General features: G+C 38.9%; 1 protein-coding gene across 6 annotated transcripts; it reads left to right on the top strand.

Moving 5' to 3' along the window:
- Window positions 1–672: 672 nt before the first annotated feature.
- GYG2 (glycogenin 2) lies at window positions 673–22,227 on the top strand. Of its 6 annotated transcripts, XM_054271656.1 has the most exons (10): window positions 755–818; window positions 1,311–1,487; window positions 7,155–7,296; window positions 8,995–9,169; window positions 10,812–10,974; window positions 11,484–11,610; window positions 12,499–12,721; window positions 14,957–15,097; window positions 16,816–16,926; window positions 18,669–22,226. In XM_054271656.1, exons 2-10 carry the CDS (start codon window positions 1,481–1,483, stop codon window positions 18,828–18,830), a joined length of 1,251 nt encoding a protein of 416 aa, XP_054127631.1. In that variant the 5' UTR covers window positions 755–818; window positions 1,311–1,480; the 3' UTR covers window positions 18,831–22,226. The 6 variants fall into 6 exon arrangements, with proteins under 6 accessions (XP_054127633.1, XP_054127630.1, XP_054127635.1 ...); XM_054271658.1 differs by lacking the exon at window positions 1,311–1,487 and having other exon boundaries at window positions 673–818; window positions 10,914–10,974; window positions 18,669–22,227; XM_054271655.1 differs by lacking the exon at window positions 1,311–1,487 and having other exon boundaries at window positions 673–818.
- The last annotated feature ends 725 nt before the right edge of the window (window positions 22,228–22,952 follow it).

Genomic DNA, 22,952 nt, shown 5'->3' with positions numbered 1-22,952 from the left:
AAACTTTTTCTTAGTCTTCAAGTCCCCCAACTGAAATAGATCTGCCAGTAAAATTATCTTAAAGAGTAATCAGGGTACTGATAACTATGTTGTCTAGTTGATATGTCTACGTAAATCAGTGGTGAACACAGATCCATGAGAATTTTGTTTCTGTGGGATAAATAAAACTCAATTTCCTATGTGTTTGTGTTTATGTCCATCCTTCCTTCACCATTACTACAGAGCAATGACACCCTCTTCTCCAGTGGACCTTTAGGATTATTCCAGGGTGTAAGAGAACAAATGCAGCAGCTTGGAGTGGCAACAGAGATCTCTTGCAAATGGTTGGAAATGAAGTTTATATAGCTGAGTCGTACCACTAGGCAGTTTTTTCAGTGGCACATTCCCTGAAAGTCGTTTACCTCTGCTGCATAGATATTGATGTTCACAGCAGCTTTTGAAACAAAAATGCCTTGGCTAAACCACATCAGCCTAAAATTACTTTGCAGAGACATTGTATGGCTGAATTACATCACAATTACATGACGTCTAGGCTAGTGAAAAAAGCATGGTGTGCGAGAAAATGTGCATTTATTTATGCACTTGTGAAAATATTTACAGCCCTCTGAATAGCATGAGCTTCCGGACACTGAAAACACCTCCTTGCTTATCTGGGTGACAAGTGATCAGACTGTATCTGTAGGGGATACGATGGCCCCAGGGAGTTAGAGGCAGACCCCCTTCATTCGCGGTGAATCCCGAGTATCTGTGTGACCACATGCCGCGCTGGAATCACCCTACTCATGCTCTGAGACCTTTTTCCACGTTCCTTCATAGAGGTTGGTGTTTTCCTCTGGCGCTGCGCGGCGGAGTCTCCCCGGCCTGTGTCCCTTCCTCTCGGGAAGTGTGCGTGACAGGGAGGCTCTGTCGCAGCGCCTGAGACCCGGAGGGCACCCGGGGCATGGACGGGAGGGAACAGGAGGAAGGGGAGCGAGGCTCTCTCCCATCCCGGGGAGCGGGGCCCGTGCCGGGCTGCGGTGCGGGGCCGAGCTCCGGCTGTGCCCGTGTCGGGCTGCGCAGCCGGGCCGAGCTCCGGGCCGTGCCCGTGTCGGGCTGACCTCTGGGCTGTGCCTGTCCAGGTAGAGGTGCCGGGCCGAGCTCCGGGCCGTGCCCTCCCGGGAGCGGAGCGCTGCGGGGCAGGGACCGGGCGGCGGGAGCGAGCCTCCCTCACAGCAAAGCCGGCGCCCGGCGCGCAGCGGGGGCGGGGTGGGTCGTGCCAACCCCCCCGCCATGCTCTCCGCCGCTAATGCCTTTTCTCTGCCGCTGCGCAGGAGTCCCTGCGAATGTAATTCACCTGCCGGTGCCTCCAGCAGAAGGAGGCTAATCCCATTGTGCGGTTTAGCGGCCCCCCCGCCCGCAGGTGAGGCGGCAGGAGCGGTGGGTGCCGCGGACCGAGCCCTGCCCTGCCCTGCCCTGCCCGGTCGGCTCCCGCCTGCCCAGCATGTCCGGTGAGTACCCCCGGCCCCGCAGAGCCCCGCCCGGCTCGCCCTGAGCAGCGATCGGGAACGATCGGGAGCGCAGCCTGGAGCCCCCCGGGGCTTTGCCCTTCTCACATCCCGGTGCGGGAGAGGGTCCCTGCTGCTTTCTCATCAGCAGAGTGCTGTGCTGTAATAAGCAGCTCCAGAGGAGGATTTAAACTGTCTGGGTAATGGGGTGAAATAAGTGAACTCATTTATGTATTCTGCTTGTATGTACAGCTTGGCCTGCTTAGGTCTGTGCGTGCTTTCCTGGTGGATCCCCAGGGTGACAGGCTGGGGCTGGCTGTCCCAGTCCAGGGCAGAGTCAGAGAAACCTTTCTCATGTCCCTTCTACACAGCAGCCGTATTGGTCTGAGTCAGTTATCCTTAAAGCCATGAGTTGCTGCTTTTAGGGTAATCACAGGGGTTAAGTGCAGGTGCTGCTCTGGTTCTTAAACATACTCAATTTTTCTTCCTTTTTTATCATTTTTGAGAGCAGCAGCTCCCACAAATCTTGGTTTCTTGAGCCATTTGAAGGGTGTCAGTCATGTGGACTGAATGATACCAATTTTGAATTCATTCAAAGTACGTAGCACTTCAACACTGGGAAAATGCAGAAATCTGCAAATTAAAGGATTAGAGCACTGTGATTTTGTTTGGTTGAGGTTTTTTGTTGTTTGTTTTTTGTTTGTTTCAGGTTTTTGGGTTTTTTTGTTTTTTTTTTTTTTTTTTTTTTCTTTTGGTTGACAGGAAGGTGTGGAAAGACTGGAAACATCTAACTTGACATGTACCATAAACTTCCTTGTGCTACCTCTGGATTGCTTAAGCAATTATTTCTAATAATTATTACCAATTATTACTAATTTTCAAACTGGTATATTAGTGTTTTGGGGCTAGTTTTGGGTGTTATGTGTTATACTTGTTTGCATCTTATGATATTGTTGTATTTGAGTTTTCATGAGAATCATTTACCATCTGTTGAATAACATTATTGCAGAGTCTTGAAGCAGAACGCAACAGTTTTCAGCTGAAAGACATAATAAAGCTACAAAAACCTGGAATCAAGTGCTCTTCCAACACAAGAGCAGTAATCCTGCCTACTAAAATTCAGCACTGTTTTAATAAAAGATAAGAGAGAATCTGTTTTTGGATGAGGCAGAACTTCATTAGGCCAAGAGAATTATTTTATACCATTGAATATCATTAAATCTTGTTATAAAAAGGTTTTTGTAAAGTGTTTGTTGTTTGTATTCATTAGTAACATCAATGTTTCAACTATTAGATCTAAGAAAGCATGGAAATTAAAACTGCCAGCTGTCATTTGTGTACTAGGGCAAGAATTGCCTCTCTGCTGGAAACTTGCATAATAATTTTTGATAGGGCTCCGACTCAAGTTATTGTCTGACACTATTGTTCATGTTTTCTACTTCTAACAAAATATTTCTTGATTGCTTATAAGATTGTGGGTGTCAGGAGGAGCAGAGATTTCTGTTCCAGGATATGGCTGTGCCAGGCCAGAGGAGTGAGATGCCTACAGCTTGTGTTCTCTTTTTTTGGCAGTCTAACACACCTTCATGGGTACTTCTGGGGGAAGATCCACAGAGTCCTTGTGCAGGAGAGGGAGTAACAGAATTGGAGTCAGGAAATGTGCTGTGATTTGGAGCTGTGTCACTGTCACCTGGGATCTCAGAGAGGTGCTGTGGCTCAGTAGATACAGGTGGAGGCTGCAGCCTGCTCATCGTGCAGATTGCTCTGGAGTAGGAGGGGGGAGGTGACAAGAGAGCAACAGATGGCATCAGGGAGGAATTTAGGAAAGCAGTTGTGCAGTGTTGGTGAGTATGAATGGCAGGAGGCACTGGGGACATAACCAGCCTGTTGGAAGCTTTTAGCTGTTGATTTATCTGCTCTTATTTTTATGCATAAAATGACAATGTGTAACTTAGAATGTTCTTACAGAAAAATCATAACACAGGAGTGTCTGGTCTCCTGTTGCCATTTTGCAGTGGGCAGCTTGGCAAATTTTAATTGTTACATTAGGAACTACAGCTGGACTAAACTTATGCTTCCTCAGTCTATCAGAAGAAATAGAAAAATATTATTCAAAAGCTATGTCTAATGGATTATGAAAAAAAAAAACCTCCCTACCCTACTTAAACTTGTCTTGAAGTTGGAACTTGGGTCACTCAGAGCTTGCTATTATCAGTCACTCCTGAGTCTCAAAAGGGGTATCTGGTGTTTTTTAATCCTCTTTTTCTCTTTGAACATGAAAGTGAGCACCACCCTGTCTGCTTGCTCTGTTGGTATTCTAAATAAAGCTTTTAGGTGCCCTAGAATTATTTTCCACACCTGTCAAGGAATTTTGCCTCTGGCAGTGTCAGAGGTACTACTTCTGTGAGTAAGTAGCATAAAAAGTCAGTGATCTTGGCTAAAAAAGCTGTGACAAGTTGCACCAAAGATCACCCTGACTGTAGTGGTTCACATTACTTTTGCTGTCTCTTTTGTATAGCTGCAGAGCAGGCTCTAGAATAACTCAGCAAGTCAATTCCTTGAAGATCCTTGTTTTGTTCTAAGAAAGTATTCTTAGGTAGTAAAACTGAAGAGCCACTACTGATGATAATGATTTCTTAATTTGCATCATCATCATGTGCTTTGTGGTAATCTAGACAAGAGAAATGGGCAGATTTATAAATTCATATGACAGGATTTTAATAGGACTCTAAAAATACGCTTTCTTTTCTCATAGCTCACTTATAGCCAGTGGTATTGTGTTAGCCATAAGGGTCCTCAACTTGTAGACAATTTGCTTGAAAACTTAATACCCTAAACAGTAGGTGCTGTCCATAAAAAAAGTGTTGTCATTCAGCACAAAGAATTAAAGTTAGACTTTATGGTCTCCTTGACTATTCAAAAAAAGAAAAAAAACCCCAAAACTGAAAAAACCACCAAACCAAAAAACGGTTGCAATAAATTTAAATATCTGCACCTCTGGCTTTCAAACTTAAAGAAGATTTGCTCTTTTAAAGTCAGTGGATGAAACTCTGTATGTGTAGATTTAATGTGTCAGCTAAATGGAAACTTTCAGGAAAACCATTTACTTCCAAACATGTGTATGAAAACCTGACCCTTACTTGAGTTATAAAAATAAAATGTTTATTTATTAGGCTATATTCCAAAGAATTTTATAAACAAGGCAAGACAAATAACACTCCTTTCTTGAAAGCAAGGATTAGATGAAAGGTAATGATAAAATATTTTTATTTTTAACCCCCAAAGGATCCTTAATGAATTAGTGATGCCCCTGTACGATTTTAAAATTATTAGGATTTGCTTCTCTCTTAGCACCAGAAATATTTTAATGTTAAATATTTTCAGTCAATAGTTTGATTATCTATTCAATTATCTCTATGATGGTTCATTGTATTAAGAAGGCTGTAACAGGTATCCCACATCTGATTCTCAAAACAGACACTTAGCTTCTGTTCTTTGTGAGGTATCAGAAGAGTTTCTTAGAAGCAGTAGTTGTTTGGCAGTTTGCTTCCTTGGGGTTATGACCACAGGGGTACCGGGCACAAAAGCATTTGGAGGATGTGGTAATTTTCCATACCAATTTGCTGAACCATTTAATGAGTAGTTTGTGTATTTTTCTATGTATTACTTAAGTAAAGATTCAGCTTCTGTAGCCAAAAGAATTTGCAAGAGCCATGTAAGGATTGTGTTCAGTTTTGTGGTTGTTTTTTAAAATAGTATTTTAAGATAGGAACTCCCACTCATTTCACAATTTGTTTTTTTTATATTAACCTAACTCCCACATTCCTCTCAGTAGTTGTTTTATTACCTTTCTTTGGCTGAAGATGCTTGTTGCCTAGCACAAAACTGTTTTGCTTTCCTGATCCTTTGCATCTTTTCTGAGTAATTTTCTTGCTGAAGTAGCCTTCAGAGGTTTTCTGGTTTGCATTGGTTTTTAGGGATGCTTATATTTATTCCTTTAACCCTCTGGGAAACTGCAGTAGGAGCAGTTTACTTCGCATCTGTTGTTTTAAAGCAACTCCTTATTCACTGATTTCTGGAACACCTGTAACTTGCTCGAGCTGTTATTATAATGGGACATTTGAAAGTTCAATTCTTCATTTGCTTTGTCTGGAAATTGTAATTGGAAATGTTACTGGAGTTTGCTCAGCTGTGGGCTATGCAAACTATTTTAAGTTGATGATTTGGGTTTTCTTAGCCAAGTCTGTCACTTACTGGGATTCTCCTGAGGTGCAGGGATGTGTGGCAGTGTCAGCAAATGGAAAGCATTGTGCTTGAGATCAAGCTGGCTGGCTGGAGATGAGTGAAAATGGGGCAAAAAGTCAGGGGGAAAGGCAGCACACCAGTGGGCCTGTGTTTCATTCTGGATTTGGAGGATGTGAAAAATAAAAATGCTTAATATCTGCTAGCTTGTGGGCATCAGCCATACTTTACTGCATACCTTGATGATGGTTAGGGGCTAGAACTCACTCATTTTGGCAGCCTCTGGCTGAGGCAGCCATGAGGTCATTTGTTGAGTTCTCTGCATCTAGCTCTGTGAGATTCTTTCCTGGTGTTTCTCACAGGCCCTGGAAACTGTATGACAGGTTGTTTATGTTGGTATTGTTTGGTTGTTTTAATTTATTTAATGCAATTGCCTGTCCCTTAAGATGATGGTGGTTCTAAACAAGTATTTCAACACAAGTGTTTATTGAAGTTTCAGTCGAGCTCAGTGGAATTCCCTTCATGTGTGTGACCTGCTCATCTTGTTCTGGTTAATTTTGCAGCCTAGAGTGTATCATCCTTCTGCTCCAAGGAGGCTGTTCACCTTGCTGAGGTGTAGGTCCTCCCCAGAAGAGCTCTGACAGTGCTGGTTATATCACAGGGCAGAGCTGAAGAAGCAGCCCCTTATGATCCTGCCATGGGAGTGGTGTCTTTACAAAACACATTTTCTCCTGTTATGCAGGAGTGTAGGTTGCTTTCTTTTTTATTGTAACTTGTTTCCTCATATATTTCCTGACAATAAGGAACCCTTCTAAATTTCCTGGAGTTACCTGAGGTAGGGATTCTCAGCTTCTGGGAGATGTACTGATCTTGGTAGGAATTTCTCTGCACTTGTTCAGCCAGCACCAGGTACCCCAGCACAAAGACGGCAGAGCAAAAATGGTGTTGGGTTGATTCAGTGGCATTATGGAAAGAACATTTCTGGCTAAATCTCAGCATCTTGTTCTTTTCCTTAGCTATTGGCACTGTATAAGCAAGAACATTTTCCTTATTGGTTGTGTTATACTATGTTCATTAAATATAAAATCTAAATTTTTACAGATTACCTTTTTTGATTGACATTATGTTTCAGCAATAAGACCTAGAGAATTATCTGTTTAAAGCTAGGGCAAAAAATGTATACCTGCTATTGTGTAAATCAGGCAAACAAAAATAATAAAAATCAGAAACATACATTCTGCCCTCACATTCACTGGGTTTTCTATTCAATTGAGACTTTTGGGGGGAGTCTCATCACAGGAATAGTTTTTATAATCACAATGTGGTTGTTAAAAGCCACATACTGTTGTTTATCTGGAAGAGGAGGGAGCAAGCTAAAAGGGCTTACATTAAAGTTGTAAAGTGACTCTTCTGAATACTTTTTTGCAGTAACAGATCAAGCCTTTGTGACCCTTGCTACTGATGATGTGTACTGCCAAGGCGCTCTCGTTCTTGGACAGTCATTGAGGAATCATAGGACATCCAGAAAATTGGCAGTTCTAATTACTCCAGAGGTTTCCAGTGGGATGAGGTAAGTATTAATGTGCTTTTGGAGATTTAAATAGTGGAAGAATAAGAAACAGCATGAAAGGTTCTAATAGGTTTCTGTGGATTTCACAGCATTATGCCTAGAACTTCCCTCTTGGCTAGTGATTTCTAAGAGGAGTCTCAAATAAGTTCCATTATAAGCCCCTTAGCCTACTAAGAATTCACTTGCAGAAGTAGAGCTTATGGCTTGAATTTGTATTATAATTGAGGAGACCGAAAATTTGGAACTAAAGTTTTAGTTTCTTGCACTTCTGTTGTTTTTCTCCCAATTTTTTCTCTCTTAGGATGAGATACATAACCACTTGTGGCATCAGAACTCTCCATAAACATAAGGGCTCAGTTCCACATGACTAATGTTCTTAAAATCATGATAAGAATAGTTTCTTTTTGCTTTTTTGTATAAATCAGTTTGTAATTTGTGTTGTGATTCTACAGACACTGCAGAATAGCCTTTACAGAAATCTTGTTAAGTCTGAACTCAAGCCCTGTTATTTGGAGGACTGTGACACTTGCTAAAAGATGTGTCATACTATAGCAACTTAAACTCTTAGTTCTGCTATGTCTTAGGAAGTGTGAAAGCTCCTGTTTTCTGTAGTCTGTTTGAATGTGTTTGTAATGCATCTGGCTCAAGAAATACATTTTCACATTTTTGCTATGACTGGATGCACAAAAATCTGTTTTCACAGACTTTTGAAGTATGGACATTATCAGAGCGCTGTAACCTTCCTAAGGGAATACTGTATCCATTTGATGCATGGGTGGATACTAAGTCTGTAATTCTTCCCATGTCCATTGAGTGGGAAGAAAAGAGTTTATATTATGTATTTTAAATCAAGGATAACATTAAAAAAAAAGAAGAAGAAAGCAGATCACTGAAATAAACTTCTAATAATCTCTTTATTTAGTTCTTTGCCAGTTAGTTCCTGTTCCTTGAAGATCAATCAGGCAAAAGCTAATGATCCTGAAACCTAGATTTTGAACAGAACAGGTTTTCTTTTTCTGTGTTTGTGAGACATTGAGGACTTTGATTACAATAGCATAGTGTAAGTAAATTAGCTGTGTTTTAAATACTTTTCTTCTTGCTCCTTGAAGGAAAATTACCTACTTTGTTGTTACCAATAGAATTCCCATAAAATATATGCATAGAAAAATAAAATGTTTAGCTTAAAGTCTCGAGATGCTACATAGTAGTGAGGAACTATATATGGTGAGCAAGTACACCTTATAAAAGGTGCAGTTTTGAAGCAGTGTTTACTTGTGCACTGTAGGTACAAATGAGAGTGCTGGCATGTCTCATCCTGTAAAATGCAGAGGGAACACGGTATGGTGCTGTTCTTTGGAATCAGTTGTGCAGGATGAAAGCTGCTTTAATTTCTGTTGGTGTTTCCATAAGAGATAAGTGACTAGAATGAGGATTGTTTTTTCCTTCAAACAGCAGCTCTCACTTTTGAGATGTGCTGGCCCCCATAGTGCAGAAGACAATGTTTTATGGCCTGATAGCTACCTCTTCAGCAGGCTGTGTCCAAAGACTTTTCACTTCTGACTTCTTATATAAGCAATCAATCTAGCTTTGGTTATTGTCATAATTAATGTCACGCTGTGTGTCACTGTTGTCATGCCTGGAGTGAACTCTGATGAACTTGTCTAAATCCCTTTCTTTCTCTCCACTGCTCTCTGGCAGGTCAGTCCTCAGCAGCGTATTTGATGAGGTGATCGAGGTGGGTGTGCTTGACAGCGCTGACTCAGTCCATTTGGCTCTGATGCAGAGGCCAGAACTGGGTGTAACCTTCACTAAGCTTCATTGTTGGACTCTTACTCATTACAGCAAATGTGTCTTCATGGATGCAGACACTTTGGTGAGTGGAGAGGGAGCCATGGAAACATTTGTGTCTGTCTCTGACTGTGGGATGCTTCCTTGCCAGGCAGCCTTCAGGGCCTCTGAAGTGACCAGATTTGCTGGCGGTCACAAGGTTGCAGGAGCTCCATCCTGGCACATTTTAGCAATTCTCAAAGTTGTGCTGGCTGCATAAAAATAAATTCAGTTTGGAGAGTAGCCTCAGGACTGTCCTCAAAGGAGATCACAAACTCTATGTACTGTGTCTCCTGACAGAAGTTTTAAATAGATCTCTCTCACATGTCACAGACATCTTTTGTGAAAAATCCTTTCTTTATGATTTTTCCTTCTTCTGGGAAGCTGAGGCCCCAGAAAGAGAATGTAAACAATAGTTATCTGCTGCTGTGGAATGTAGCAGGTGCACCTGTGATTGGCCCATGTTCCATGTTTACAATTAAGGGCCAATCAGGGGCCAAGCTCTCTGGGACAGATTCACAGAGAGCTCCCTTGTTTATTCATTCCTATTCTATTCTTAGCTTAGCAGCTTCTGAACTTTTCTCTCTAGTCATTTTAGTATAGTCTTGATGTAACTTATATCATAAAATAATAAATCCAGCCTTTTGATCATGGAGTCAAGATTCTCGTCTATCTCTCTCACCCTGAGGAACCCTTGCAAGCCTTGCAACCCTCACATATTTTTTTTTGGAATTATTCTGTCAGGAAGGCAGGATGGTTTTAAAATAGAAAAAAAAAAAAAGAAATTCCTGATGTTACCTTTTTTTTTTTTTTAAGTTTTTAGATGCATAGAGATAATTTTGGTGAGGACAATCATGTCAACCTTCCCTTGTGCTTTCATGGCTCACTCTGAAAGACTGGGATGAATTTCAATTTAATAGGATTGTATTTGAATTAGAAATCAAATTAAGTTATTCTTCTTGAGGAGGAAGGCTTATGATTTCTTGCTTTACATTAATGTTAAAGGAGGAAGGCAAAATTTATCTTTTTAAAAAATTCAATTAGGTAATTTTATTTGTAAAAAAATTGCTCCTGTTTTTCGCAGTGGCTGTGAAAGGTGGGGGTCCTGACTTTCACTGACTGTACAGCTGTCTTTTCACAAACTTTATCTCTGCTTTAACCTGATTGATTTTCCCACTTCGTTGTGAAGCTGAAAAGAAAGCAGAGAAGCAAATATCTGATCTTACGTTACATCAGAAAACTGGCAGCAAGAGACTGTTTTTCTACTACCCTTAGTGTGTTGCTAACTAAAATGAATTAGATTCCAAATTTTCATTCAGTTCTGTTGTAGTTATGAAAAATAATTGACTACGGAAAGGTGAGTGAAGAAAGAAGGAAAATGTGTGTTTTATTTATATGTGTATAATATTTAAAGGGACCTTGGATGGTCTCCCAAGCATCATGAAATAATTTCACAGGCTTTTCATTTTGTCAGAGAAACCATGGAGAATCACAATTAATGTTGCGTTATTATATCAAAAAGAGATGTTCTGACCTCTAGCATATTTTGCAATGGCTCTGCTTTTATGCTCTGCAAGCCATGTACTAGGCCAAATTATCAATTTACTCCATTGGTACTAATATGGCAATTCTTGCTCTATACAAACATTTACTCTAGCATCTTTTTCTCTTTTCCTACTCTCCATAAGGTACTTTGCAATGTTGATGAGTTGTTTGATCGAGAAGAGTTTTCTGCAGCTCCTGATTCTGGCTGGCCTGACTGCTTCAATAGTGGTGTGTTTGTGTTCCAGCCCTCCCTGAAGACTTACAACCTGCTGCTCCAGTTTGCTGCTGAGCACGGCAGCTTTGATGGTAAGGGGCAAGGCATAAGGAATGAAATGCTGGACATTTTCCATGCTATCAGGCAGAATGGAGGGAGGCAGCAGTTCTCTGGGCTCTATGTAAGAATTCAAGGTGCAGAACTTTGCCTCTTAGACTGTATTTAAGACCTGCTGACTTACTCTGGACTGTGCTCCTCAGAAAAGGGCAGTGAAGGGACATTGTGTCTGAGTCTTGCTAGGTTAATTTTGCTGTCTGGCTTAGGAGAGAGAAACACACCTGACCTTCAGTCTTTTGCTCTGAGGGAGACAAAACACTACTCCTTTCTTCTTGTAGTACAATAGGACTTCATTTACACTGAGGCTGCATTGGAATGAATCAGGTGTTATTCACTTGTACATGCTCACATGGCCATATTATCAAGTCCAAGTTGGAGTCCCCTGAACACACCAATCTCAGGCCCCTATCTCACTCCCATCCAAATTTTGATACAAATTCGAGTGTACACATGTTATGGTAATACTGTTTTGTGTATTCTTTAGGAGGTGATCAAGGCTTGTTGAACAGCTTCTTCAGCAACTGGGCAACAGGAGATATTGGCAAACACTTGCCTTTTCTCTATAACCTGAGCAGCAGCTCTGTATACACCTATGTTCCTGCTTTCAATCAGTGAGTAATAACACTTCTGTAAACCTCTGTAGTTTGTTAAAGAACATCCTTTTGTAAGAGAGACTAATAGTGGCATATTCTGTTAATTATAAATTACAGTATCACAAATGATCTTATGTAGAAACCATGCAATGGAAGCTTAAATTTAATGTGAATGTCTGGACACAGGGAGAGTCCCAGAGTTGGCTGCACTGTCTTTTATGTTCTTTCAAAGAAGCTTCTTTCATTTTTGACAAAATGTAATTACTTGGGCATTAGGTTCTGACAGGTTTACTTTTAAGCTTGTTCCTTTGTTCTCAAGTAATTTCTTAGAGAAACAATTGGCATTGCTTAAACTTTTTGAGACATTCCTTCTATGAAATGAAATTTGTGCTACTAATTATATGATTCCAGACAATGCAGTTGAGAATCTTATCTGGTAAAAGGCAAGTTGGATTTAGGGTGTCATGAATTTCCATTCTAGTTGCACAATACACTTTTATTGGAAGATGAACTTAGGCCAGTGTATTTATTAGTAATTTTTAATATGGGATCAGTAATACCAAGTTTTGGTGATTAAATATTTCAAGTGGTATGTATTTTTTTTGTGAATAGAGCCTGAAAGAGGACTGGAAATAGTACTGCATGAGACTGTCAGTTTCCTTCATGAACTTTTCCACTAGAATTAGCAGCTGGAAGCAAATCACAACGTAACTTTTTGTTTTCTGTATGTGAAACAAGGTGAATTAAACCAGGAAGATAGAAACAAAATATTAATAAATATAATCTCAAATGTGTTGCTCTTGCAAAATGCTAAATTTTGCAAGAGTGAGTAAGCATGTTTCTTCTAGCAGTTTATATAAGCTAAGAAATATTTTATGTATAGACCTGTATGTTTGATCTCTACAGTTTTGGTAGAGATGCCAAAGTTGTTCACTTCTTGGGAGCAACAAAGCCCTGGAATTACAAATACAACCTTCAAACAAAGAGAGTTATGCAGGATGGCACCACATCTGGATCTTCTCATCAGCTGTCATTTCTTGCCCTCTGGTGGAATATATACAGTGCCAGTATATTGCCTTTGTTGGAAAAACTTCAAAAGATGGAAGAATCAGAATCTGAGGAATGCAAGGTAACTGATGAGGAGTTAGTGGGAATATGTTGGAATCAAAACCAAAAATTCTGAAAATTGGTAGAGGAAGAAATTATATAATGTGGTGGGCTGAGTCTGGCTGTATTCCAAGTGCCCACCAAAGCCACTCTATCACTCTGCTCCTAAGATGGACAGGGAAGAGAAAATCTAAGGAAAGGCTCATGGGTCTGTATAAGGACAGGGAGAGATCTCTCACCAGGTACCATCCAAGGTGAAACAGGCTGAACTTCAGGAAATTAATTAAATTTATTACCAATCAAATCAGAGTAGAGTAACGAGAAATAACCCCAAATTTGGAGCACCTACTGCCATCCCTCACTTCTTCCTGGATTCAACTTTACTCCCTGTTTTCTCTGACTCCCCCCACCAATGGCACACAGGGATGGGAGGTGAGGACTGTGGTCAGTTCATTTCGTGTTGTCTCTGCTGCTCCTTCCTGCTCAGGGATTGGATTCCTCACACTCCTTCCCTGCTCCAGGTGCAGAGTCCCTCCCAGGGGACACAGTTCTCCATGGATTTTTCCAGCATGAGTCCTTCCTATGAGCTGTGGGATGCAGTCCCTAAGGGACTGCCTGCCCCAGTGTGGGTCCGCCATGGAGTCACAAGTCCTGCCAGCAACCCTGCTCCACTGCAGGCTCCTCTCTTGATAGGTCCAGTGGTGCTGCCAGGAGCCTGCTCCATTACAGGCTTTCCATGGGGTCACAGCCTCCTTCACACATCCATGTGGCTGTGGTGTGGAGTCCATCATGGGGAGCACCTGTGCTCCACCAGGGGCCTCCGTGGGCTACAGAAGGCCGCCCTGATGCACCGTGGGATGCAGGGTTATCTGTGCTCTGGCATCTGGAGCACCTCTTCCCTTTAGTTCTTTACTGACCCTAGTGCATGCAGGGTTGTAGCTCACACATATTCTCACTCCTCTGCCTGCAGTTGTCCAGTTGCAAGGAAACTCCTTCCTCCTCACTTTAAGAAGGAGAGTTTTCCTCCTTAAATCTTATCCCAAAGGTGCCACCACCATCACTGATGGGCTTGGCCTTGGCCAGTGACAGGTCCATTTTGGAGCCAGCTGGCATTGGCTCCATCGGGTTTGGGGGAAGCTTCTAGCAGCTTCTTACAGAAGCTACTCCTGGAATCACCCTGCTACCAAAACCTTGCTGTGTAATGCCAAAATGTGTGGGAAAACTTACTATCTGTTGGTTGGTAGGAGAAGTGACAAAAGTGGCAGTTTAAGAAGGATTTCTTGTATTATCTGCTTTCCCAAGGTATCCTGCAGCCATCTTCTTAATTGATAGAGTTTTTATGGTAATGTATGTGCAGAATATGATACAAATTAGCCAGAGAAGAGATAACCTGGCCCATAAAACAAACAGACTTTTGTTTTTCTTGTAGCTAGATTGATAGAGAGCATATAACTAGGTCTTGAACTGTAATAAAGTTTACCTTTTCAGTACTACATTTTAACTTGTTTCATGAGGTCATAACAAATAAATGAGGTTTGCAAAAGCAGTGTTAATTGCATTTAAGATGTTATGTACAGTACTTCTATGTCAAACATTTATTGATCTCTTTATGGGTTTTTTTTTTTTCCAAAGGATATGCAGTAGTGTGCTTTTCATGAATAGAATAAAAAAAATCTGTTTATAAATAGATGATTTCTTAGAAACCAGTAGCATAAAAAAATGTGTAGAAGTACAATTTTTAATTTTGTATCCAGACATTACAAATTAGATCCCATTTATGCATATGTAAATATATTCTTAATGCCTTATAATATTAAATTATTAACATAATTGAACTAATTGCATAATCCCCTTAAGATCAGTTGAATACTTACCATCAAAGCCCCAGAGAATAGTTTGGCTTATTAACCTCATGACAAATTGGAAAGCAGAGAAAGGAGTGGGTAGTTTTTGATCTTATACTTTAGCATGCTTTCATTTTTAAGGCACTGCCTATTAAAGAAATATTTCAACTATGGTAAATGAAGGTGGAAATACCTGTTAGATTTACCTCATGATGCTGGTGTGCTCATGAGTGAAAAAAAAAAAAAAACTAAACTGCAGCATGCTCTAAATCTAGGATCATATAATTTTTTTTACATTTATTATGTTATTCCTTTAATGATGAGAGCTCTCTAAGGAAGTGCAACTGTTGTAAATAAGTTATCGCTGTCCTGAAAAATTGTGTTTCAGTGGTGAGATGTTCTTATTTTATTAGCATGTTTTCAATGGAGTGGAAGTTACCCTGAAGAAGGTCAGTCCTTATGTGGACAGTTCTCTACAAAAGCCTGAGCTCCCAGAGCAGACAAGTGAAGTAAATCCCACAGCATGTTCACCTGAGGAACTCGCCTTCAAAGCTGTGAGTGTGTTGTTTATTATTTTTATATGCAGAAACAAAGTCAAATTATATACTAAAAGGAGATTCTTTCTGATTTGCAAGATCATATCTTCAATTTGGCTGTAGCTATTGAATTTTCTCACTAGCAATAAAAATAATCTAAAGCGTGTTTATTTTCTTTAAACTTTAGTTATGCATGTATTATGTGTCTGGAAGGTGAAAGAGTTTGCTTTGCATTTTAGGAAGAGGTTATTTATTCAAAGTTGTTAAGTACTTAATCAAATGTAATATAAAAAAATCTGCTACCAAAGCAATATTTTGAATATTAGTACTTTTGTGAATTAATATATTTAAAGCTAGAATCCTTTGTATCATTCCTCTGTAGAAAGCTTTTTCCCACAAGTGTTGACTCAGAAAACTGTTTCTCAAATTTCTGTGACTTGAGCAGCAAGGAGAGCTTTGAAAAAATTCACTAATGAATATTGCAGTTTTTCTGCTTTTTTTGTCACTTCTCTTGTATTTGTGTTTCTGTTGCACTGAATCTTCTTAGTTTACTCAGGAATTAAGTTGGACATAATAGCACAATCTCTGCAGGTGTAAGTCACTACATATTGCATGATAAACCACATTACCCCATAGTACAACTGAGAGAAAATGAAATTAGTGTTCTAATGTCATCTGCATTGTAATTTGTGAATTACACTCTAGAATGATGAAGACAACTTTCAAGATGTTCTTTCCTTCATTTCTTTAGCCTGTAGTTACGCCATAAAGTAAAACTGTAATTTTCCTTTCCCATTTGCCCTCTTCCTCCTCTTCTTCCCTTTCCCCTCTTGGTGTGAAGGAGCTAAAGGAAAATTGCAAACCTTACAATTCCATAACTTAAGAATAATTTATTTGCAAAGGCTGTATTTTCTTGTGTGCCTTATGCATCTGACTTCATTGGAAAGGCTCAAACTAAATAGGGACACATTATCAAGATGTTTGTTTGGGGTAAAAAAAAATCATAATTTTTATCTAAAGCAGATTCATTAAAATTTAAATTTCTATTAGTATTTTGATTACTAGGATTGGCTTATCAGAAGACCATATTAATTGGAAAGTAATAGCTTGGTTCCTTTCTTACTTAGGAATACCATCATTCCACTTTTTGTTGCCCAGCTTCAATATACTCGTGGAATTGTTTTGGGGGAAAAGACTTAAGAATGGAATCTGTCACTTATGTTTTGCTATCTGTCAAAAGCAAATATTTGGGACAATATTTTTGGGGCAATCTATTTTACCTCTGTTTTGAAATACTTTGTTCTGTTCTTATTTCATGCATGTAAAAAGCTTAAGTGAGAGCAAGCTATAATCCTGAAATGAGATTTTTCTTGTTGAAATTTGGCCTCATGAGTGGTCGGAATCATGAAGGGTAAGCTTGTTTCCCAGGCTGTATGTGTACTCACTGAAAAATGACAGCCATTTTGAACCTATTTTAGGATGAGATGAGCTGCCCTCTGGAGGCACTTATCCTAGATGGATTGTAGTAGGAGCTTTGATTCAATGCCATTTTTGATACTAAAGCTGGGTGACGTGAATTTTCTCCTTGTTGATAATGTGCTTCCTTGCTTTCCTCCCATCTATTGCTTTACCCTCCCCCAAGACTGAAAATTATTGTACTGTATTTTATGAATTCTCATGAAAAGGCAATTGTGAGAAAATATACCCCTAATAAAACCTCAGTGGCTGTATTTTAGCAACCTGTCCATGAAGTCGAACCAAGAGATTCTAACGTCCATCCCTCTGAGCCTGACAGACCTTCAGAACAACCTGCATTGCAACCTGCCCTTCAGGAAACCTCAGAAATGGTACATGTAGCTTTGTGCATTCAACATCTATTGATAACTGCATGTGGATAACTGCATAACTTGCTGCCAACATAATTTTAGGAAAGCTCAACTAATTACAATGCAATGTGCAAACGAATTCCTTAATCTTTTAGCCATGTAGTTCCTTAATTTTTTTCTAATACTGTGTTGTGATCCCTTTCTAGTTCTCTTTTCAAAACTTTGGGGTTTTAAATATGTATTTTGCTGTGCTAACCCCAGAATAATCAGTGCATGATGTTAATTTTAGTTCTCCAATATTAACACAAGAAAAGCTGTTTGGGTGTTTTGTGTTTGTTAGTTCTGTTATATTTTGTTTTGTTGTGGGTTTTTTTACCTGCTGAAGTGATGTTTCCAAGCAAGTGGAAAGGGAATGTGCAGGAGCCTGAGTGACCAGGCTTTCCTTTGTGGTCTTGCACTGCATTTATGGACACTTGTACATGTGGGCAGTGTGATAACAGGGGCAGACTTGGTGTGGATGGGGTTGACAGGGTGTCAAGGATTTGTAAGGTTCACCACACAGCTATTTTCCTAATGAGGGTTTTTGTATGATTGTGAAGCACTGTAGTGAAATACTTAAAGACTGAGAAACAAAACTGTAGCTCCTGTGCAGCCGGGGTGTTTGGGCCATAGCTAAAATTCTTAATTTCTAAAAACATTATGATTCTTGTCATCTTGTTAATGCTTCTAAAGCTGTTGATAAAACTTGCTAATGATAAAGAAATCTTGACACCTTACTGCATGTTGGTTGTATGAAATACCTGACCTTGTCTTCCACAAGTCCTATGCCTTATCTGCCCCAAACAGGCAGATGTAATGGATATTCGAGGGCATTTAGGCAGTCGAAGACATTGATTCCTGCCCATTAAATTCTATTCTGAAACATTTTTACCTTGAATTTGTGAAGACTTCACTAGAAAGCCATTCTTGTTGATTTCAGTTTTGTTTACAACATGAGATGGGTTGTTTTCCCATGAGCCTCTTTGAGCACTAGTGAAAGAAGGTTTTAGTGGCTGCCTTGATTAGTCCTTGTTATATTTCATCTTTATTACAGGCTATAATTGTGGGGGTGTTCCTTTCTTTGCTGGCATTGGTCAACTGGAGACACAGTTTTCCTTTTACATGGTAGAAATTATCACTAATAATGTGTCTCACATTTGTGCACCTATGATGACTTGACTTTGAATCAGCATTTACAATTTTGGAGTATCATTCAAAATGAACTAGCTGTTGGTACAATGAATAGTGTCCATATTTTGAATTAATTTATTAAACAACGTGTCTCACATCTGCTAAATATTGATCTCACTGGATTTCAAATAAAACTGATTACCAAAAATTCTAGAAATGTATGTTCACATGAAAGCTTGTTGGAGACAAGATTTGAACAGATAAATTATAAATTCTTCCTTGCAGCTGATATTCTCCTCTAACCAGGCAGTATTTGTAATATTTTCATTGTATTGTTGTTGAGTATGCCAAGATCTGAGTTAAGATCAGTAAAATAAATGTTTTGTATGTTTAAAGATGCCATGGAAAGTAGTAAACCATAGGAAAATGAGGTCACATTATCAAAACGGGAGTGAACATTTGAATATTGTTTATTTCATTGTTTTAACTGGGAGTGTACAGTGCAGAAGTTTACCATTTAAGGTTTAGCATCACAGTATTGAAATAAGAAAAACCAAATGACAGTTTTCCTACTCTTCTTCTTCTTTCCACAGAATGAGGTTGCACATTTTGTTTCAGAGCTGTCTATTTACTTCAAACCAGCAAAACCAACTCCAGAAGATGAACGGAGGAAATGGGAGGAAGGGCGCATGGACTATATGGGGAAAGATGCTTTTGAACATATCAAAAAGAAGTTGGATGCATTTTTACACTAAGACAGGGTGTACTGTTATGCCCATCATGATAGATTTCTTTATAAAAGCAATTCTTGAATACTTGGCTGTCTTAACCAGTTTAGGTGACACCAGTTAGAGGTGATTATGGATCCTCATACATTTTTGGGGGACCTTAACAGATACAGAATCTTGGTTTTTAACTGATGAATGTGCCTCGACTTTATTGTTACATGTGTCTCATCTTCATTGTTCTTACACAGTGCCTTCTAAAGAATAATGAATGGTACCTTCTGAGTATAAACTCTCATATATTTATCACTCTTCCCTGATGCACCCCATCTGCAGAAACAGTCATGCGTAGGAAACATGTTGGAAGTTGAGATTGTTTTGGAAATTGAATTTCTCCCAAACTGAGATTATTCCCACAGTACATTCAGAAGTTGCTATAAAGTATTTAAATAAAAAGAACTTATTCTTGAAACCAAATTAACACCTTCAAGGGTGACCATGATGTAGATTTCAATATGAGAAAGAAGTGATGAAATCCTGACCTCATTGGAGTCTGCAACAAAACTTTTTAATTTAAACACATTTAGGATCAGAGTAATTTCAGACTTCATCTGAGATCACTAGTGGATGCTCTACCCAGTTATAGGCAGCTGCTCGGGTCCATAACTAGTGTGAGGAAGCATGGTTTAAAACTCTTTAGACAGATTGATAATGTATGTTAACCTTTTAGATTGTTGCCATAGGATACTGATGCTTTTTTAAATATTGTAAGCTTTAGTTGCATATTCTGAATTGTGTGGTCAGAAGAAGAAACACTGACAGTGTTCTGTAAACCTTCTGGTGCTTTTTATAAATTTGTTTACAGTACTTCAAACTGCAGCTGATAAAGGCCTTCTTTGGCTTTGCATTGTTGTCCCTTACTGCAGGCAATTTGAGTGCAACTGAAAACAAAATTGGCACTCATTTTAGTAAACAGGCCCTTTGAAGATTTTTTAACAATAGCTGTGTGTGGGAACCAGTAAATCTCTGAATTCCAAATTCCGGAAAAAATATCTACTGATGAGACTGCATTATATTAAGGACACTTACAGGAGAGTGTTTTGTGCATTTGTGTACTTAAGTTTGACTTATCTCAGTCAGTTTACTTTAACAAAGAAGTAAAATACTTTTTAAAAAAAGCAAAAAACTTTTAAAGAGTCTTGACATTTATGCTAATATAGATTTGACAGTTGTTTGTGACCTCGTTCAATATTGGAATAAGAGTTCTGCAGTGATGTTGCAGGACTTGAAAAGTTTTGATCTAAATACATCACAAATTTTGGCAGAGAGATACCTAATGAAATTTCTTGGGAGTTCTGTCTAAAAGCAATGATGTACCATTATGCATAGATGCTAGCAGGAAAAACAGATAGCAGGATAGGAAGGACGAAGAAAATTTTATTTCTTTTTCCTCCCATCAAAAAGGATGAGAGGGTAGGGCAAGGAATAAATGCACAAATCAGGAAAGGAATGAAAGAGTCAAAAGGTCCCTTAAAAGAAGAAAAAAAAATCTTTGAGTGTCTTAGAATTACTTCCTAATATTCACATTAGTGAATTTGCTTTCACTTTTGTAGGATATTTCTGATTTTATCTAGTTCTCATTTATCCTTAAACTCTTAAATGGGGAATCCCACTGGTGTGTCTGTTGAACACAAGCTTCTAGATCCAGTTAGGTGTTTAGGGGCAGCAGAGAAATTGAAAACAGTTCTCCCTCTGCCTGATCTGGCACCCTGTCTATCCTGTGTTCCTGAGTAGGTGACCCTCACACTTTAACACAGGTAGGTGTGTTCTACCTCTTGGTGCTGTGGCCCAGTGCAGCAGCTGCAGTGTGCCCTTACTCACGTGGCATTTGGTTATCCCTGTTTCTTAGTCATCCTTAAGCACTTCTGAGAAAGTCCTCTGTTTTATGAACATTGCTGCTAATATACTCCTAACAGCTTTTGAAGACTATGTAAAGCTGTGGCCAGCAATGTGAACTCATGCTTCATGCAGCTGTACATTTTATATTAACTACTAGATCTTATTTGGTACATTGATTAGATCATGGAAGAAAAATTACTGATGTGAAATCAGTAACTGAAAGGTTTTAAAAATAGGCATATGAATTTAGTCAGATGTGTCATTGAGTACATTTCAAACTGTTAATATGTACAATGGTACTCTGTGTGGCTTATACAATGTTTTGCAAAGAATTGTAGTACAACAATGTAATGGAAATAAAAGAAATGGAGAAGACGTATGAAGTCATGTCCTTAACAAACAATGAAGAGCTACAGGTTGTTTACATGATGCCAAGGAATATTACTTGTGAATAACTAGTTACTTCAATTTATTTTTTAATTTTATTGAATTGCTTTCGAGACATTAGCATTATCTGCTGAGCAGAATTAGAAGTTGAGAGTAATAATTATTTCTACAGACATACATAATTATAATGTTTAGAATCTCTTGTATTACCAAACAGTAGTTGGTTTATTGTATTTCATGGAAAAGTATAGCTGTTAAGAGCCCTGTCCTAATTTTTTTGTCCTGTCTTCACACATGAAAAATTGAACTAGTTACTGGTAATGTAATGTTGCAGTGGCTTCTAGCACACAACTCTTTCCACCAAGCTGTGAAAAGGGAGAATTTTGTATGTGAATCCAGTGCTGTGCTTCAAGGAGCATTCTGGGCTTTTATGGCCATCAGTTCTGAGCTCCTGGGTCTGAGGGGTGTTATGGGCTGCATGTGGCCATGAACCACAGTGATGAGCTTTGCTAAGTCAAAATGTGTCTTGAGAAATAAAAACCCACCAAGCTTCACCTGGAATTTTTTTCCCCACAGTAAAGTGTGGTACAGCCTTAGGTATTTTTAGGGCAAAAAAAGTTAAGATGTGTAAATTTTTTGGTAGCACTATTCGTCTTTGAACAAGGCTAAACTATGACTTATAGTTGTGGGGTAGACTTTGTGTTTAGAGAGGACAACTTGTGTTTAAAACAAAACATGCTAATTTTTCTGTCATGTGCCTGGAGGTATTCACGGCTTTTATTTGCCATACAACAATTTTATTGGGTGCCCTTCATGTATAAGGAGATAGTGTGGGTGTGCCGCAAGGAAAATTCTTGAAAATTTTAGACATGTGGGTTAATGAACTTTCCTAGCCTACAGAAAAAGGAGATTGGTGTTCTTGAAATACCACTTTATTTACTGTCTAGTGTTTTGTGAGGACATTTCCATCTGGGTTGTTCTTGGGAAATAAGTTTTCTTTGTCCCTCTATATCAGTCAGCTCACAGAAATGTTTTTTTTTAAGCTGGTACTCAAGAAAATGCTTTGTTTTGTTTGGTTTTCTTCACCTTGATTTTTCTATCCATGAATGGGAGGCTGGGTTAGTAGCAGGTGCTCGGGACTTTGTGTGCTCCTATAAACAGCTCAGTTTTCACCAGTAAGTCTGCAGTATGTCTATTTATTTCTTAATGGATCTGATTATGTTGCTTTCCTAATCTAAACTGTTTTGATTCCTATGACTTTGAACATAACATTAATTTGACCTGTTTTCTTAATTCATATCTCATTAATTCAAATCTCACATTCCAGTTCCCCCCAGTTTTCTTTATATTATTTTGAGATTTTATTTCTGTGGTATGAACTTCTGTTGGTTTGGGGTTTTTTTGTTTGTTTGGTTGATTTTATATCAACCCAATAGATGAGATTAAATGCATGGTAGTAAATTTTTAAATAGCCTCCAAAAATACATGTCAGTTAAGACTGCTTACTGAAGTAGTCTGCATTGTCAGCATATTGGTTGCAAAATCTTTCAGCTAAAATTTGGTTCATCCTAAGATGGGTGGCTCATAAATCGTTTATTTTGTGCTAAAAATTAAAAGCTGTGACACTCAAGTTATATTTTGCATTCTTGTATAAACTTTCATTTTGTAATAACATTATACCATAATTATAGTAAAGGTAACTAAAAAAAATACAGTGATAATAATTGACTTAAACTTTTAAATAATAACTGCTAGAAAACTGAGAATTATATTAATAAAGGGGAAAGAAATACAGTTGCAAGGGGTTTTTTCTTGAATTTTACTCTGTTGTGAGAAGCCTTTCAACTTCAACAAACTGGAGGTATA

Source organism: Melozone crissalis, unplaced genomic scaffold, assembly GCF_028551555.1.
Source record: "Melozone crissalis strain CALT ecotype California unplaced genomic scaffold, PUWL_Pcris_2 ptg000013l_1, whole genome shotgun sequence".
Lineage (NCBI taxonomy): Eukaryota > Metazoa > Chordata > Aves > Passeriformes > Passerellidae > Melozone > Melozone crissalis.
Note: the sequence above shows the minus strand (reverse complement) of the source record. Positions and strands in the feature narration are given on the sequence as shown.